Source organism: Canis lupus, chromosome 3 (genome assembly GCF_048164855.1).
Source record: "Canis lupus baileyi chromosome 3, mCanLup2.hap1, whole genome shotgun sequence".
Lineage (NCBI taxonomy): Eukaryota > Metazoa > Chordata > Mammalia > Carnivora > Canidae > Canis > Canis lupus.
In genome coordinates, this window is record NC_132840.1 from 11,086,637 (window position 1) to 11,103,953 (window position 17,317).

General features: G+C 39.4%; 2 protein-coding genes across 6 annotated transcripts in view; both read left to right on the forward strand.

Moving 5' to 3' along the window:
* The window catches only part of PMFBP1 (polyamine modulated factor 1 binding protein 1), a 50,539-nt gene that overhangs the window by 6,979 nt on the left and 26,243 nt on the right, over window positions 1–17,317 (forward strand). For all 5 annotated transcript variants that reach the window (XM_072817324.1, XM_072817331.1, XM_072817315.1 and 2 more), the window contains exons 4-5: window positions 9,089–9,331; window positions 12,314–12,535. In XM_072817324.1, the coding sequence (XP_072673425.1) occupies window positions 9,089–9,331; window positions 12,314–12,535 (465 nt within the window). The remainder of the gene's footprint in view (window positions 1–9,088; window positions 9,332–12,313; window positions 12,536–17,317) is intronic.
* Window positions 7,129–8,289, forward strand: LOC140628182 (NPC intracellular cholesterol transporter 2). The gene has a single exon (XM_072817286.1). The coding sequence runs from the start codon at window positions 7,161–7,163 to the stop codon at window positions 7,608–7,610; it is 450 nt and encodes a 149-aa protein (XP_072673387.1). The 5' UTR covers window positions 7,129–7,160; the 3' UTR covers window positions 7,611–8,289.

Genomic DNA, 17,317 nt, shown 5'->3' on the forward strand with positions numbered 1-17,317 from the left:
ATCTCCATTCGAGGCCCTGTCTTTTCCTTATCTGCCCTTTCACATCTGGATTTGCAACACCTGAGGCCCATTGTCCTGAAAAGACCAAATCATAGTTATATAAGGAGAGTAGCATCTCCTAATGGATTTTAGAAAAACTTCTAAATCAACCATGAAGATAACAACTGTCCCACTACTCAGAGGTGTCACTTCTCAGGAGCAGGTGATCTTTGTTGCCCCATCATCAGCTCTCTGCCTACAAGCTTTTCTTCTGGATGCAGGAACCCAGAAGCAGCTCTCTACCAATGACCGATGGAGAGATGGTGAAATAACCTCTCTCTCTCACCCCTCAGTCTTAGAACACTCCAGGCATGCTCTTTGCTCTGTCCCTGGCGTTCCTCAACAGGACCCTGTGCCAGCTGCCTATAGCGGGAAGTAAGCTGATAACACACTCTTCAGCAGCTCACTTCCTTTCGTTGTCTCATTTCTTCACCTACCTACCTGAGTTTCCCAAGATCACTTCCCACGTAAACCCCTACTTGACACTCAGTCCCTTGACACAGGGCTTGTTTCCAGAGGTGTGTGAGCCAAGATACCCGGTAACATTTGGCCTGCACATGTGTAAACAGTGGCATGATCATCTTCTCCTGGCATGACTATCTTTTTTGAACCAATACTTACCTGTAGACCAGGCAGTTCATCAGCTGAGGCAACTTCATTTCAGCCTCAGGTTTTCTGTCTTTGGAAACTCTAGTGCTAGGGTCTGTAAACCAGTCTCTAAATTTATCCCCCTAAGCTGGGGAGCCATCTGGGAAATATTTTCCCATAGCTCTCTCACAACTTTGGGTTTACAAGAATGCCTTACCTGCAGTCTTCATTTCCTTTTGAATCCTTGGCAAACGTGAAGCATGTACCAGTTGCACAGACCTGTCACTAGACCCCCAAGTCAGCCTTAGCTACTATTTAAGACTCCACTGTCTTCCACATTTGTGGTCAAGGATCCAGTCTCTCTTAATTGTGTCTGTTAGAGCTCTTCTAGGACTCACCACCTCCCTAAGGAAACCACAGATTGTTCTGCAATTCCCTAAAAATTCATACCAACAAAGTAATTCCACCTTATCTTACTGAGTGTTACTGTCCTTTCCTTAGGAGGTCACAAACATAGAAAAATCCATTGGTTTTCTTAAATGGATCTCAGGAAGAATATTATCATAATTTATTTCTTTCTAAATATTAACATTTTAGGATATTTTCACCATTGCTGCCACAAGTTTATTTATTCCCCCAGTCAGGAAAAGCCATGTGGTTTATAAATGTACCTAGCAACTTGGAGGGAGAAAGGTATTAAATCGCATTTTATTATTCTAATTGCCCAGAAGAAGGTCTAACAGCTTGAAATAAGCTTTAAAACAGGATCTTTTTTTCCCCTAGCACTTAGTGCAGAATTTAAATTGCAGGCTACGCATACAAATACACAATTAGATGTAGACTTATACTCATCACTCAGAAAATCCCTGCAAGATCTGCCCTCTACAAGGAAATGTAACATGGGACCAAAGAGGAAACCCAAGAATTTGTGAAATTTTTGACTAATATCTAACAAGGATCTGGAGAAATGAGCCAGAGGTCATAGTTCAAAATTGCAGTTAGGAAAGAAAATTAAAAATCTACATCAGACGTTATGTGTAAGTATGGGGGAGGGAGTAACCTTATAAATCAAGAATATGTTATGCTCCAAAACTTAGGAATGAAGATAGGACTAGGATGAAGCAAATGAGTACATAGGGTGCAACATTTACAGGGAACTCCTCAGGTGCCAACCCTGAGCTTGCATGCCACCTCCCCTGCCCCCCCACCCCGATTGAATGCCTCCTTAAAATTTGCACCTCACTTGTCCCACTGTAGTCCTGACCCTGCCCAGGAACCAAAAGAGTGCCTCAGTTAAAGTGAAAGTAGAAAAGAACAGAGATATCATAATAAAAGGATGACCAAGTTAGGAAAAGAAAGGTCTTTCTGAGCAATTGCCCAGGCCCCTTTGGCCCTGGTGGTACCATGGGGATTATACTCTGATATTTAGTAAGCCCAGATTGTCAAACTCATCTTTGAAGTGGATGAATGACACTATTCTTAGCATAAAACTATGTAAAGAAGTTTGATTTCTGAAGATAAAAGTAACTAGTTGAATATGGGTTAATACCTCCTTGATGGAAATTATGACACAGAAATATCACTTTGAGTCATTGGAAATGACAAAAAAAAATTTTTTTTTAAGTGGAATTGCTAAATACAATGTGGGATCTGGGATTGGACCCTGGAACAGAAACAAACAAACCTTAGTGGAAAAACTGATGAAATCCAAATGAAGTATGTAGTTAAGGTAATAATAATCTACCAATGTTAATTTCCTAGTGGGACAAATGCACCTCAATTATGTAAATGTTAACCTTAGGGACAGATGGGCGAAGAGTAAATGGGAACTCTATATACTACTTTTGCAATTTTTCTGTAAATCTAAAATTATTCTGACATTAAGAGGTTTTTTTTTCTTTAAAGGGACTCTCTGGTAAGCAGAGCTCACAGATGAGAAAAATGTCTAAACCATAAAGATGTATCCAAAAGAAATGCATATCATTTGAACACCCAGTTCTATACCAATACAAGAAAGTACAAGAAATGTACTTTATAGAGGATATAAAAAATAATTGATAAACCTATCTAGTGATAAAAGGCTAACCCAGAGTTACAGGGAAAATATCCCATTTAACACCTCAAAGATAGGGAAAGAAGTTCATGGCAATGACTGGGGAAAGATGAGACTTTCAGTTCTTAAATGAAGGGGAAAAAGCAGCAGGGATCCAGTTACCAGAGTAATGCCAACCTGAGACAGAAAAGAACGCAAACTAGAATAGGGAATAAAATGGTTAAAAAGTATTTTGAAAAGCCGCTTTAGGCAAATCAGCAGGACCTGATGACATACTTTGAAGAGTACTTAAGGAATTGGCAGGTGTTATTACATAGCTGCTAGCGATTATTTTTGAGAACTCAAGAGGATAAAGAAAGTCCCTGTAGACTGAAAAAGGGTAAATGAAGTGCTCATCTTTTTAAAAAGGGAAAAAGGACAATCCTGGTAATTATAGGCCTGTCAGCTTAACTTCAATATCAGGGAAAATATAGAACTTAACATCAATCAATTAGCATCAACTTGAAAAGCACAAAGTATTGGGTAGAAACCAAAGTGACTTCTCAAAAGGCAAATCATGCCAGGCCAATTAATTTCCTTCTGTGATCAAGTAGCCACATAGGCAAGGAAAGAGCAATAGCTATAATCTCTTTGACCATAAGTACAGCTGAAAAATTGACTAAATATGAGAACAGGTTCCTACTGGTGGCCAGTGCTCTCCATCTTTTAAGACAGCTAGGGCCTGGATAGAAATCGATCTGAGAAACATGGTGGACCAGACATCCTCTTGAATCATGTCCAACTCTGGATGATAACTTCAAGAACTAATCTTACTTTGGAAGATTACTTCCAACTTGCTCGCTTTCCCCAAATCTCAGTTTAAAACTCAAAGCAGAATCTAATAAATATCTAATAAAATGTCTATGTCTTCACTAGAAAGAAAACTTTAAAAAAGAAGACAAAGAGGCAATAGGAAATGCATTGATGCCTTTATCATACCGCTTTCTGTCACATATATGAGTGAAATGTAGGCTTAATCTATAGCATGTGATTTTCTATTTATTTAGAATTAAGAAAAATAATCTTTTGAATACTTAAGGATAAATAAGTAGAAATTTAATAGGTCCCAAATAAGTCTAGGCTTTTCTCCAAGACTTTGAAACTTGATTCCTCTAAACCCATAGGTATCTATAGTGTACAAATGTTTAAAATTCTCACTCAAGGAAACTGCAGTTTCTCTGCAGATATGAGCAATTCTTGGATCTTTCCAACCAGACAGATTTGGTCAAGTGCTATGTTGGCTCTGTACTGTAAGACTTGAATGAACTCTCGTCATCTGGTTCGTCTATCATGTTACCTCAAATCAAAATTAAACCCAGAAGATTCGACATGACCTCTGGGGAAGAGAAATTACTAACAGTTCATTGGTATCACTGATAGGTTGCTAAGCTTTATACACATAGAAAAAGACATGTGTCTTTTAAGCCAAAGAATGATTACGAACACACCTAAGAATATATGATGTACATGTAGCATGTACAGGTAGCATGTACAGCATGCTAGGAGGGGAAGCCCTACAGAAAAGGTTTGGCTTAGGGGATCCCTGGGTGGCTGAGCAGTTTAGCACCTGCCTTAGGCCCAGGGCGTGATCCTGGAGTCCCGGGATTGAATCCCACATCGGGCTCCCTGCATGGAGCTTGCTTCTCCTTCTGCCTATGTCTCTGCCTCTCTCTGTGTGTGCCTCTCATGAATAAATAAATAAAATCTTTTAAAAAAAAAAAAAGGAAAGAAAAAGTTTGGCTTAAAAAAAGCACTTCTTTCATTCTTTTGTATAATGAAGAGAAAACAGGGACATGAAATAAGAAGAGAATGAACGAACAATGAAGAGATCACAGTTAGTTTTCAACCAAGTCACGTATACCCATCAGTGGAGAGGCACGTCCAAATCAACAGTTACACATGAGCACTTGAGGGACTAGGAATCCAGTTCCTTAATTGTCAGAGTTCAAGCCAACTTCAACAAAGCCAAGAAAAACAGAATTTGAGCATAATCTAATAAGGATTTGTTGGGTATCTGCTTCAGTAAAATAAGCCCTCTCAATTAACCCTACCCCAGGATGTTCACTCCTTTGCTTAGTTCTAGCCACATTAGGTATTTATTCTTGACCATGTCTTTTTCCAAGTAGCATCCCCCCCTCCCAGCTTACCTGTGTAGACAGAAGATTTGGGCTGTTAAACATCCCCTGATATGTTTATGTGTGCATGAGCACCCACACACACACACCACTTCCAAGTCCCTTCATGGATGAGTTGTGAGAATAGCAGCATTCTTATCTTGAAAAGAATGAGAGCACTTAACTAAAAACATTTAATATAAATGTTGGCAATTATAGCTGCACAGAGTAAATACAAAATTCAGCATTGTTTGGCTTAAGAAAGAAATGTCATTAGCTTCTCTTCAGCCACACACACCAGATATTCAGGCCAAGAGTTCAGCTTCTTGCCTAGGATTTCTTTTGCTGGTGACCATAGTGGTGAACTTCCTTTAGCTTACCCAAGTGGCCCCCATTCACTCTCACTGGAGAAGATTTTTCCTCTTTTCAATCCCAGATCTCACAGAATTAATCTCATTAAAACTCCATCTTCAGTTACTCAGACCAAAACCTTGGAGTCATCTTGCCTTGGATAACCATCATTTCCCACCATCCCACATCTAACACAGACACAACCAAATTTGTCTGGTTGAGATCTACTTTCAAAATATATCCATGATCCAACCATTTCTCCCAACTTCCAACTTGGTCCATGTCACCATCCCTTCTTCCCTGCATTCTTCTCTGCCTCCTTGCTGGTCTCTCTGCTTTGGTCTTTGCCTCCCTACAGTTGATTTTCAGTACAGCAGCCAGTGTGTCCTTTGTAACATCTAAAGGACATAATTTCGCTTATCCATTCAGTACCTTCCAATGTCCTTTTATCTCACTGAAAGGAAAAGTTAAGGTCTTTAGAATGGCCTTATATGGCCCTAAAGGAGCCGACCTCCCTTTCCTTTCTCACCTCATCTTGTACCACTCTCCCCCTTACTGTCTCTGCTCCAGCCAGAACAAAGTGGCTCCTCAGACACCACCAGGCACCTCCCACCTCTAGACCCTAGCTCTTGCTACTATCTCTCCTTGGAATGTTCCTGCTGCAGATTCCTACCAGGTTCCTTCTCTGCCTCCTTCCCGTCTTAGCTCAAATGTCTCCTCAATGTGGTCCTCCATGAAAATACTTAACTCAATATTACAGCTGCTACCATGCAAGCATTCCTCATCTCTCTCCCCTGCTTTACTCTCCTCCACAGCACATTTCCTTTTAATACACTACATAATTTATTTATTTAACTTGCTGTCTCCCCCCTCCCCATAGATGCAAACTGCATGAAGGCAGGGATTCTGTTTTGCAAACTTCTATATCTCCATTACCTCTACAGTGCTTGACATGTGGTAGGTACACCACGATGTTTGCTAAACAAATTCATTAAAGGGAAGTATCACATCCATACATGGCTACTATGTTAATGCTCATAGCAGCAATATTCAGGATAGCCAAAAACTGAAACAACCCAAATGTCCATTAACTGGTGAACAGATAAACAAAATATGGTATATTCATATAATTCAGCAATAAAAAAGAATAAAATACTGATTCTTGCTATAACTTGGATGAACCTTAAAACATTATGCTAAGCAAAAAAAGACAGACACAAGATGTATTGTATTATACAATTCCATTTATATGATATATCTGGAAAGGGCAAATCCATAGAGGCAGAAAGCAGATTAGTGGTTGCCTGGAGCTAGGGTAGGAACAAGAGTGGCAAATGGGCAAAAGGAAATTTTTTTGAGCCAATGGAAATGTTCTAAAACCGGATTGTAATAATGGTTGCACAACTCTATAAATTTTCTACAAATCATTGAACTATACACTTAAAGTGGTTAAATTTTATGATATATAAAGCGTACCTCAATAAAACTGTAAAAAAGAAAATGTTAAGTTCAGAAAGTTTGAAAGTACTCTGTTAATGAGGCCAAGGCCACATGCTCAAATTTTGGGAAGCCAATGAGATTGCCTGTTCTCTATTTCCTACTTTGCTTTGATACCTAGCTGTGTGTAAACCTCTAGTCTAGGTCCTATAGAAGCAGACATGGCCCCTGCCCTCCAGGAGTTTATAATCTAAGTAGGAGATAAGATACAGAGAGGTCACTGCAATGCAAAGCAGAATGTGAAATGCCATAGCCAATAAAATCTATGGTATTGGTGCAAAGGCAGCTTTGCAGGGAAAACAAGAAGGAGAGCAAAAATTGGACAGGATTATTTATAAGTAGGAAGATAATAAACAGATGGGAGTTAAAGAACGCCCATGAGGCACCCTCTTTATCCACCTTTCACATGTCATCAGGGATGTTGGGCAAGAAAATATAGAAACTTGCTCCCTGGAGCGCTTGGAACCTGTCTAGCCGCGATGCGTCTCTTGGTCGCCGCGTTCCTGCTCCTGGCGCTCGGCGCCTCGGCCCTGGCGGAGCCGGTGCATTTCAAGGACTGTGGTTCTGCAGTTGGAGTTATAAAAGAACTGAATGTGAACCCATGCCCTGCCCAGCCTTGCAAACTGCACAAAGGCCAATCTTACAGTGTCAATGTCACCTTCACCAGTAATATTCCATCTCAAAGTAGCAAAGCCGTGGTGCATGGCATCGTGTTGGGCGTCGCAGTTCCCTTTCCCATTCCTGAGGCTGATGGTTGTAAGAGTGGAATCAACTGCCCCATCCAGAAAGATAAGACCTACAGCTACCTGAACAAACTGCCAGTGAAGAACGAATACCCCTCTATAAAACTGGTGGTGCAGTGGATGCTTCTGGGCGACAACAATCAGCATCTCTTCTGCTGGGAAATCCCAGTTCAGATTGAAGGCTAGTGCTGTTTAGGCCAGTATGTCCATCTGGGGGTGAGAGAGCACAAGTGGAGGGAGGGCAGGAGAAATCCAGTCTAACCTAAATCAGTGCCATAAGATGAAAGGAATTTCCACACCACCATTTTATGCTTCTCAGCCTCCAGAAGGTTCCAGACCCTGTTTCCTGAGAGCTCAGAACTATTGCCCTTGTAATATCTTCTTTGAAGGGTTAGAGGGAAGAAGAGAGAGGGAGGGATAGGCATGAATTTAATTGTCCTCAGTGTTTCTTGCTGTTGGAATACGGAGGGTCCAGCGGGTCAGGACCCAAATGAGGCTGCACAGGGCCCTTGGATAATTTGCCCTCGGGTGATCAGCCTTTGCAGCGGAGGACGGGTTCCCAACCTCCCTCACCTCCTGGGATATTACATCCGCAAGTTCCTCATCTCCAAGTGCCTCCTTGAGTTCCGTACATTGGGCCAGCAAGTCTGCTGACCTGTGACAGCACCTCCAGCTCTGCTGCTTCAACAACAGTGACTGGCTGTCCAGTGGTGCCCAGCATGTCAATGGAGGGGACATGCTCAACCACAGAAACTCACGTCTGAGTGGCCAGTTCTCTATAGTTCTCTCCTGTCTCCTTTTCTGTCTAAGGTGGTTTTCATTAAATGCAGCACTTGATTAAAAAAAAAAAAAAAAAAAAAGAAAATATAGAAACTTCAGTGCAAAGACCTCACCTATACTGAAATAAACAACTCAGGGATGTATCCTACCAGCAGCATGCCTGATATAAAGTAGGTGCTCAACATATGTTTATTGAATAAATGGATGAAAATGTAAGATGGGTCTAGCAGCATTTCAAGTTGATTGTGGATTGGCAGGAAAAGATCTCTCATTCTCCATCTCTCTCTTTCTCTCTCTCTCTCTCACATACACATACACACACACACACACACACTCAGCATTTACAAGGTCACATCTTCCTTCGGGAGGAGAAAACAGATGTGCCTGAACAATTTCTCTGCCTCCCATTTCCCAGCATTCCAGAAAACTATTTCTCCAAGAGCCCACCCAAGTGTTTACCCTTTTATCTAAATCGAGTTTAGTCCAAGAACTCTGACCAGAAATCCATTGCCTTCTAGATCAATTGGGTTATCTTTAAATGTGAAGACAAAAAAAAAAAAAAAAGTGTATTATTGTGTGTATCTTTATACTACTTTCTAGGTCCTTTAGGTGTATGTTTTTTCTTCTGGCCTAAATAGTATGAATGGTAGATCTAACTAATAGGAAAGAACTAGGTTTTTTTTTTCTTCTTTTAAATTCTCCTTACAGGGTGGAAATACAGAATGATGTTTCATTGTGGATAGAATGAAATGTTTAATAAGTGCTCTGTGGGTGAAAGGATGGATAGATGGATGTCAATGATTGAACAAATGAAAAATATCAAAGAATGAATGCATACTTAGTGACAACCTATGCTTTTTTCATATATTCTATCTGAATTGCAGAATAAGAAACAAACATTAGCATTTGAGAAGTCGCAGATGGAGTTTGAGCCCAGTAAACAGTGCCATCTGAGACAACTCCAACAACTCAAGAAAAAATTGCTAGCCCTTCAGCAAGAACTAGAGTTTCGCACAGAGGAGTTACAGACTTCTTACTGTTCCCTCCTGCAGTATCAGTCCCTCCTAGAGAAGCAGACTTCTGACCTGGTTCTTCTCCACCATCACTGCAAACTGAAAGAAGATGAGGTATAGATAGAATAACTATGGAAATGTCCCCAAGCCCATGTACCTACAGAAAACAGGTCACATCTACTAGAAAGCAGACACTGGCCTTACAGAGGAGAGCTTCTCTACATCTTGAGCAGGTTTTATCAAATTTCCCTCTTTAATTCTTAATCTTTTTGAAGCTGAGCAGAGGGAACTAAACAGAATGGCATAATTGGGTGAGAGCTCCAGTATCAATATATGTGGGACATGTGATATGTGTGTGACTTGTGTGTGTGTGTGTATGTGTGTGTGGTGTGCATATAGGTCCATCACTTCCATCCAATTACCATTGCAATTTAAATGCAAAAGACTCTTGGTCTCTGAGGGTTATAAAAAAGGTATAAAGTCCATTAAATGAACCATTTTTAGAAAAATCAGATTTTGATAATACATAAATTCCTAGCACTTGGATAGCTGATAAGATAACCAGACATTGAGTCTGAGTCAATCATTGAGAGTACCAGATTGGTCATTTATTTTCAGGCTGGAGTTTTAGATCATATAGACTTAAGTGTATTCTGGACATTCATTTCCATTCATGTCCCAAGATAGTATTTTTTTTAAACCAGAAAAAGCATCCTTGTGGAATCCTGAGTAAATTCCAAAGACCAAAACTATAGAATATAAACCAGTTGAGCAGTGGTAACACTAGCAGCAGTAAAACTATGGCTTCTAAGTGATGAGATACACAACCTCCCCCAGAATTTCCTTCCTTTGCATTAGAGGTAAAATTCCAAGGACTGTCTAGGATGGTGATATTACTTAAGGACTAATTCCAGGGGCCGTATGAAGGGACTTAAAGAATGTAGAATTTTTAAAAAGAAAATATTATGAGAATTTACTGAAAAGGATTGAGAGGGAATGAAACAGAGAAAGGTTATCCTACAAAATATAATTAAGGACAAAGCCTGTGAACATAAACAATAGTTTAATAGAACTAAAGCAAGGCTGTGTTAAAACTGGCAATTCTTAAACAAGAGTCCAGCCTGAATACAGCGATCCTGAATTTGTTGGGATTCTATTTGGCTGCATGTAACAGAAAACCCCAAAGTAATAGTGACTTAAGATAGTTTATTTCTCTGATATAAAAGAAGGCTAGAGATAGGTGGTCTAGGACTGTTACAGGAACTGCATGTATCATCAGGTACCTAGGATCCTATGTTTTGGGTCCACCATCATCAGCTTAAAACTTCCATTTTCTAGATCTCCTAAGGTGGCTGCTGGAGCTCCAACCATCATATCCTTGTTCCAGATAATCAGGAAGGGGGCAGGGGAGGAGGTGGGGAAAAAAAAGACACACTCTTCTCTTTTAAGGACACTTTCCAGAAGCCCCACACAACTTTTATTTATGTATCTGGCCAGAGTTAGTCAAATGGCTACAGCTACTTCCTGGGAAGCCAAGGAAATGTATTTTAGTGACATGCACTACTGTCCCAAATAAATTCAAGGCTCAACTACTAAGGAGGAAGGGGAGAATTGATATGGGATCTGGTAAGTAGTAGTCATTAAAAATGACCTCAAGCTGGGAAAACATTGGAAAAAATTACTCAAGCCATTCGGCCAAGTTTCCTCAATACTTTGCTGTACAGTAGCATCAAATTTCTGTCTAAGGATGAGTTTCCCAACAGCAGAGCCTAAGACAAGGAGATGAATGTAAAATAGCTAATTCAGGAGATGATCCCAGAGGGAGGGTGGAGAAGTGAATCAAAGTAAGGCAGGAAGCCCATAAAGAAAATCACTATTAAGATCACTGCAAGGGCACCTGGGATTCAATCCCTCTGGAGAACTCTAGGAGGTAGGACAGGACATGCCTCGGAGTGATCCCGGCCAACCACCCAGTCATTGGTTGAAGGCTGCACCAGAAGGTGTTAAGTCCTCCATACTTGTAACCTGCCTTGTCCTGCTCCTCTCCTTGAGTGGGCTCCTGAAGCCCAGGCATCCCTCAGGCAAAGAGCTGAAGATGCTTGTGATAGGGATGGGTTTAGCATTCAGAGGAACGGTGAGTGCCATGGGAATGTGAGCGAGTCACTGGTAGATACTTATAAACATTTGAATATAAAATATTCCTTCCCTCTTCCCCTTATCTGATAAACTTCTCAAACTAAATGACCTTTTCTTAGGAGGAACTTCAAATGGCAGGCAGCAAGTATAATTAGCTTAGAGCAACAGAATGTGTTCTATCCAAATTCTACACTGAAATATTTGAACCAAAATGAAACCTTCCTGCTCTTAACTCCTTCAACACATGTAACTCTAGGCATACAGTTGAGCATGCTCAGCTGTATACAGTTGTTTGCTAGTTGTAAATCATATCTTCCCAAAATTGTAAGAGGGTAAACTCTTTGAGGGAGGAGCCTGTCTTATAGATATATACTCCCTCAGCATCCAAGACATTGTTTATGAGTACTCAATAAATGTCTGTCAGTTGGTTGACTAATTAATCGATTAGGAAGAGATGTAATCTATATAAGAATTGTGCAAGTCCCAGAGGAACTTGGGGTTGTTCCCCTAGTCTCTCTCAGGAACTTTGCTGTGTGCAGGAGGGACTCCACATTTTCTAAATTAGATCCCTAGAGAATACCTAGGAAGCAAAGAATACTGGCACTTGAAGCCCTTAAAAAAATGGAGCTATACAAATTCATTCCCATTAATCAACTAACAAGTCTTTATTGAGTTTTTACTACATGCCAGGCAGGATGGGAAAGATAATGGTACCTGCCTTTAAGAAACTTACCATCCAAATAGGACAATCTTTTTTTTTTTTTAATTTCTAATCATTAACATTCTGATACTATATATATTAGCTTTTAAATCTGTGCTGGGCCTATTCTGTACATACAATTCTGTACATCTGGGTTTCCAGTTAAACATAAGATTCCTCTGCATGGGGTCTTATAGCCATACCCATTCCTCATTAGATGTTTCCATGAATTCATTGTGGTTCCTTTCCTACACCAACAGGTGATTCTCTATGAGGAGGAAATGGGAAATCATAATGAGAACACAGGGGAGAAGCTCCATTTGGCACAAGAGCAACTTGCTTTGGCTGGGGACAAGATCGTCTCCCTGGAAAGGAGCTTAAGCCTCTACCGGGATAAATACCAGACTTCCCTAAGCAACATTGAGTTACTGGAGTGCCAAGTGAAGATGTTGGAGGGGGAGCTCAGCGGGATCGTCAGTCAGGTAGGACTCACACCAAGCCGCTCCAGCAAGTGGACATGCTCCCAGCTGGTCCCTGAGTAACACTCCCTGCCTTCTCTGAGGGAAACCCAAACGTTCAACCAGATGTCCTTCCCTCCCTCGAGCTTTGTAACCCTCAGCTTTCAATTTCCAGTCTTCACATCTCCTTTCAGATTCCTCCTTAGGAATTTTGAGGCTCCTTAATTAATATAAAGTGCCAGCACTTCAAGTAAGGCAAAAATCCAAATACCAAATGAGCTCTCAAATCTTCCACATTCTCATAGGGACCTGGCTGGGGGCCTCTTCTCAGTCACAGGACTCATGCAAACCGCGACTTCAGGATCAAACAGGAGGTGAAACCCATGAAAGATAACAAAGAGCCAAAATGCCTGAATCTTTCTTTTTCTTTTAATTGCTTTTTTTTTAATTACACAAGTAATACAATGGCAGAGGCTCCCTAGACAGAATCACAGAGATTAAATGTGAAAGTCTGCTTTCAGCCTCCTCTACCCTACTCTCCTCCTGTTAGGTAATCACTTGAATAATCTGTTGGGAATCTTCCTCAGTCTTTTGTTATACAGTTACACATATAAATGGTTAGGGTTTTCTTTTTACATAAATGGGTCATTTTACAAATGTGGTTCTACACCTTGCTTTTTAAATGTGTATCTTGACAATTTCCTTTAGTAACTACCTTGTATTCTATGGTGTGACTCTACCATCTACTGACCTATTTTGTCTATTACAAACAAGCTGTAATGAACATCCTTATTCTCATGGAATAATCTCCTAAAGTGGGGATTGCTGGGTCAAAGGATATGCTTACATTTAATGTTTAAAGATACTTCTAGGGCGCCTGGGTGGCTCAGCGGTTGAGTGTCTGCCTTTGGTTTAGGGTATGATCCTGGAGTCTGGGATCGAGTCCCATATCAGGCTCCCTGCATGGAGCCTCTTCTCCCTCTGCCTGTGTCTCTGCCTCTCTCTGTGTCTCTCATGAATAAATAAAATCTTAAAAAAAAAAAAAAAGATACTTCTAAATTGAATGCCAGAAAGATTCTACACTTACCAATTATTGTTGGCAAATTGACACTTTTACCAACAATAATTAAGGGCACTCCCCCACACTAGCGTGGTACAGGAAGTTGTGCTTTCAATCTTTTTAAGTCGTGCTAAACAGTTGCATGGGGAAAGAAAAAGTTTTCTCATTACAGTTTTCATTTCCTTTAGTTCCAACAGTTGTGGGTTGGGTTCCTCCAGGAAGCAGACTCTGAGATGGATTAGCACGTACTATATTTTTTAGAGAGAGCCCTTGGTATCAACACCTGTGAAAGGAAGGAGAAGGAAGCAGGGTTGGGCAGAGGGAAAAGTTGAGCTGTGGTGTGGTCCCAGCAAAGGTCTCTGCCAACCCTATGGGAGTTCTAGGGTTGGATGGATGTTCAAAGGGGTCCCAAATTGGGGGGATGGGAGTTGGCCTTTTACCACTGTGTTGATCAGTTATGGATGTGAGCTTCCCTTAGGGAGAGGCATGACTTGGAGCAAAGCAGTTTTCTTCAGTCCAGGTAGTCTCCTTTTCTCAGGGCAGCACTGCCAGCAGCTGGAGTAGGAGGTAAGTCCTTCCTTGCTGAAAAGGCCTGGAGGCACATCACAGTGCCCACTACACTAAAAAAGTATGGAGCACTGTTCATAAGTATGGGTCATGTGGCTTTCCATGTGATGAATTCCTTGTTTAAATCTTGAACCTATTTTTTATTACATATTTAGGCTTTTTTTTTTTGTATTGACTTATAGGAGCTTCTTCATATATTACAGGTAATAATGTTTTATTACACATGTTACAAATATCTTCTCTTAGTTTGTAACTTTTCATTTTACTCTATGAATGGTATTTGTTACCATACCAACGTTTTCTTAATTTTTATGGAGTTGAATTTCTCAGTCCTCCCTTATAGATTTTAGGTTTTCTTTCTTTCTTTTTTTAGATTTATTTATTTATTTGAGAGAGATAGAGAGAGCGTGGGAGAAGGCAGAGGGAGAGAGAATTCCAAGCAGACTCCCCATCAAGCACAGAACCTGACAGCCCAATCTCATGACCCCAAGATCATGACCCAAGCCAAATCAAGAGTTAGACACCCGACCAATTGAGCCACCCAGGCACCTCTAGGTTTTATTTCTTGCTTAGAAAGGACTTCTCTATTCCCAAGATTTTAAAAGTTTACCTCATTTTTTAGCACTTTTATATTTTTTATATTTCTATGTTTTTATCTTTAGTCCATCTGGAATTAATATGGATGGGTAGACAGATAATCTACATACACATGTAGATATATGACTATAGATTTATATAATTTTATGTTTACCAAAAGGGGCCTCCACTTGTCCCAACTCTATTTGCTGAACCCTTTCCCCACTGATTTGAATTGCCAACTCTATATGTATATATACTGATTCTTTTTGTTTTGTAAAGATTGTATTTATTTTTTCATGAGAGACACAGAGAGAGAGAGAGAGGAGACACAGGCAGAGGGAGAAGCAGGCTCCCCACACAGAGTCTGATACGGGACTCAATCCCAGGACCCTGGTATCACAACCTGAGCCAAAGGCAGACACTCAATCACTAAGCCACACAGGTGCTCCAATATACTAATTCTTGTGTACACATGGCTCTTTTTGAACTCTGTTCTTTTGACCTATTTGCCAGTTTTTGCACCAAGACCACAGTTATTTAGCGACTTTAACTGATAATATGTTTTGCTAGCTCCTTCAGAGCAGGTCCTCCTTTCTTGTTCTTGACATCCAAATATTTCTTGGCCATTTTTTACATCATCTTTTGATGAAATTTAGATTTATGTTGACTTACTTTCAAGTTATATATTAATTTGGGGGAAAATTAGCATATTCTGTGGGACATGACATGCTTCTACTTTTATTTAAGTTTACTTATTCACTCTTCAGTAAGATTTTATACTTTTCTTCATAGATTTCACATATTTCTTGCTAAGTTTATTCCTAGATATAGTACAGTTGTTATTGATTTTATGAGAACTTGTATACATTTAATTTTGTTAACTATTACTAATGTATAGGAAAACTCTTTTTCCATCACCTTATTAAAAACTCTCTGACCAGATTTTTCAGTGGACTGCTTGGTATTTCTAAATTGTTTTCCTTTTCAACATTCATACAACTTATTTTCTATCTTACTACATTTACCAGGACTCCCAAAACAGTGTAGAATTATAACATCCTTGCCTTCTAACATCTATAGGCATTAGATGCCTATAACATCTAAATGCTTCTCATTTTAAAGCAAACATTTCTAATATTTCACTATTAAGTATAATGTTTGTTCCTGGATGTTTGTTAATATTCTTTCAAGTTGAAGATGTGACTGTCTATATGTAGTTTACCAAGAATTTTTGTCAGAAATGAATGTTGAACTTTATCAGATGTTTTTGTTAGCAGCTATCAAGGTTATCATAGAGGTGGGTTTTTTTTTCTTTACTTTCTTTTTTTAAAAAGATTTTATTGATTTATTTGAGAGAGAGAGAGCACAAGCAGGGAAAGAGGCAGAGGGAGAGAGAGGGGGAAGCAGACTACCAACTAAGCAGGGAGCCTGAGACAGGGCTCGATCCCAGAACCCCGGGATCATGACGTGAGCTGAAGGCAGAGGCTTTACCAATTGTGCCACCCAGGGACCTGAGTATTTTTCTTTAATGAAGTGAATTACATTAATAGATTTTTAGTTATAGGACAATTTCCATGTTCTTGAAATAAACCTTACTTGATCATGACATATTATTATTTGATTTTATTTATTATTTTGCTTTATTTTAATAATAATAATAATAAACCATTACATTACAATAAACTGCTATATTAAATTTCTTAAAGTTTCATTTTCTGTATCTATTTTCAGAAATGAGATTTGTTTTGATCACTCACATTCTTGTGCTCTCATCTCATGTTGGTGTCTGGATTATGCTACCCTAATATAAATGAGTTGGAAAGTTTTTATCTCTCTGAATCTCTGGAACTGTTTTTATAACATATAAAATATGCATTTCTTTAAGATTACTAATAAAACCAACTTTCAATCCTTACTTAAGCAGTATACTCTACCTCTTCTAAATTCTTGGACTTTTCCTTTTACTGTAATACTTCCTTGCTAATTCCTTCAGAAACTATTGTGAGTGTTAAAATTTCTCAATATCTGCATGTCTGAACAAGATGATTTTGTCTTCACTCTTAACTGCTAGTTTGGCTGGATATACAAACTTTCAGAAACACCTTCCTTTAAGTCTTTGAAGTTACTGCCGCATTGTCTTGTACCATCCAGTATTAGAGAGGAATTGTTAGATGTCAGTCTGCTTCTCATTTTTTGTAAGTCACCAGTTTTATGTCTGAATTCTAGAGGGTTTTAGACTCAAAGTTATTTAGGTTGTTTTTCATTAAGCCTCTCAAAGTTTAACTGATCCTTTTAATCTGAAGATCTACAATTTCTTCAATCCAGAGAATTTTTTTTCTATTACTTTTAAATTAATTTCTATTTTGCATCCTGTAGTATTAAGACATTGGACATGTAGATATCATCTTCCTATTCCCTAATTTTTCTATTGTTTTCCATTCCTTTGCCCACTTACACACTAACTTATTTATAAGAATATTATTTATGTTCAATTTTAGACTTCTCACTGACCCTTCTGCAGCTTCTTCAAGGGTAGCTTTCATGCTCATTGAACATAAACTATTTCTAACTGTGCCTGAAAAAGCTCAGTTAGGAAAACA

What these genes read in the sequence shown, in the direction of transcription:
- LOC140628182 (XM_072817286.1), top strand. Translation starts at nt 7,161, where the DNA reads ATGCGTCTCTTGGTCGCCGCGTTCCTGCTCCTGGCGCTCGGCGCCTCG.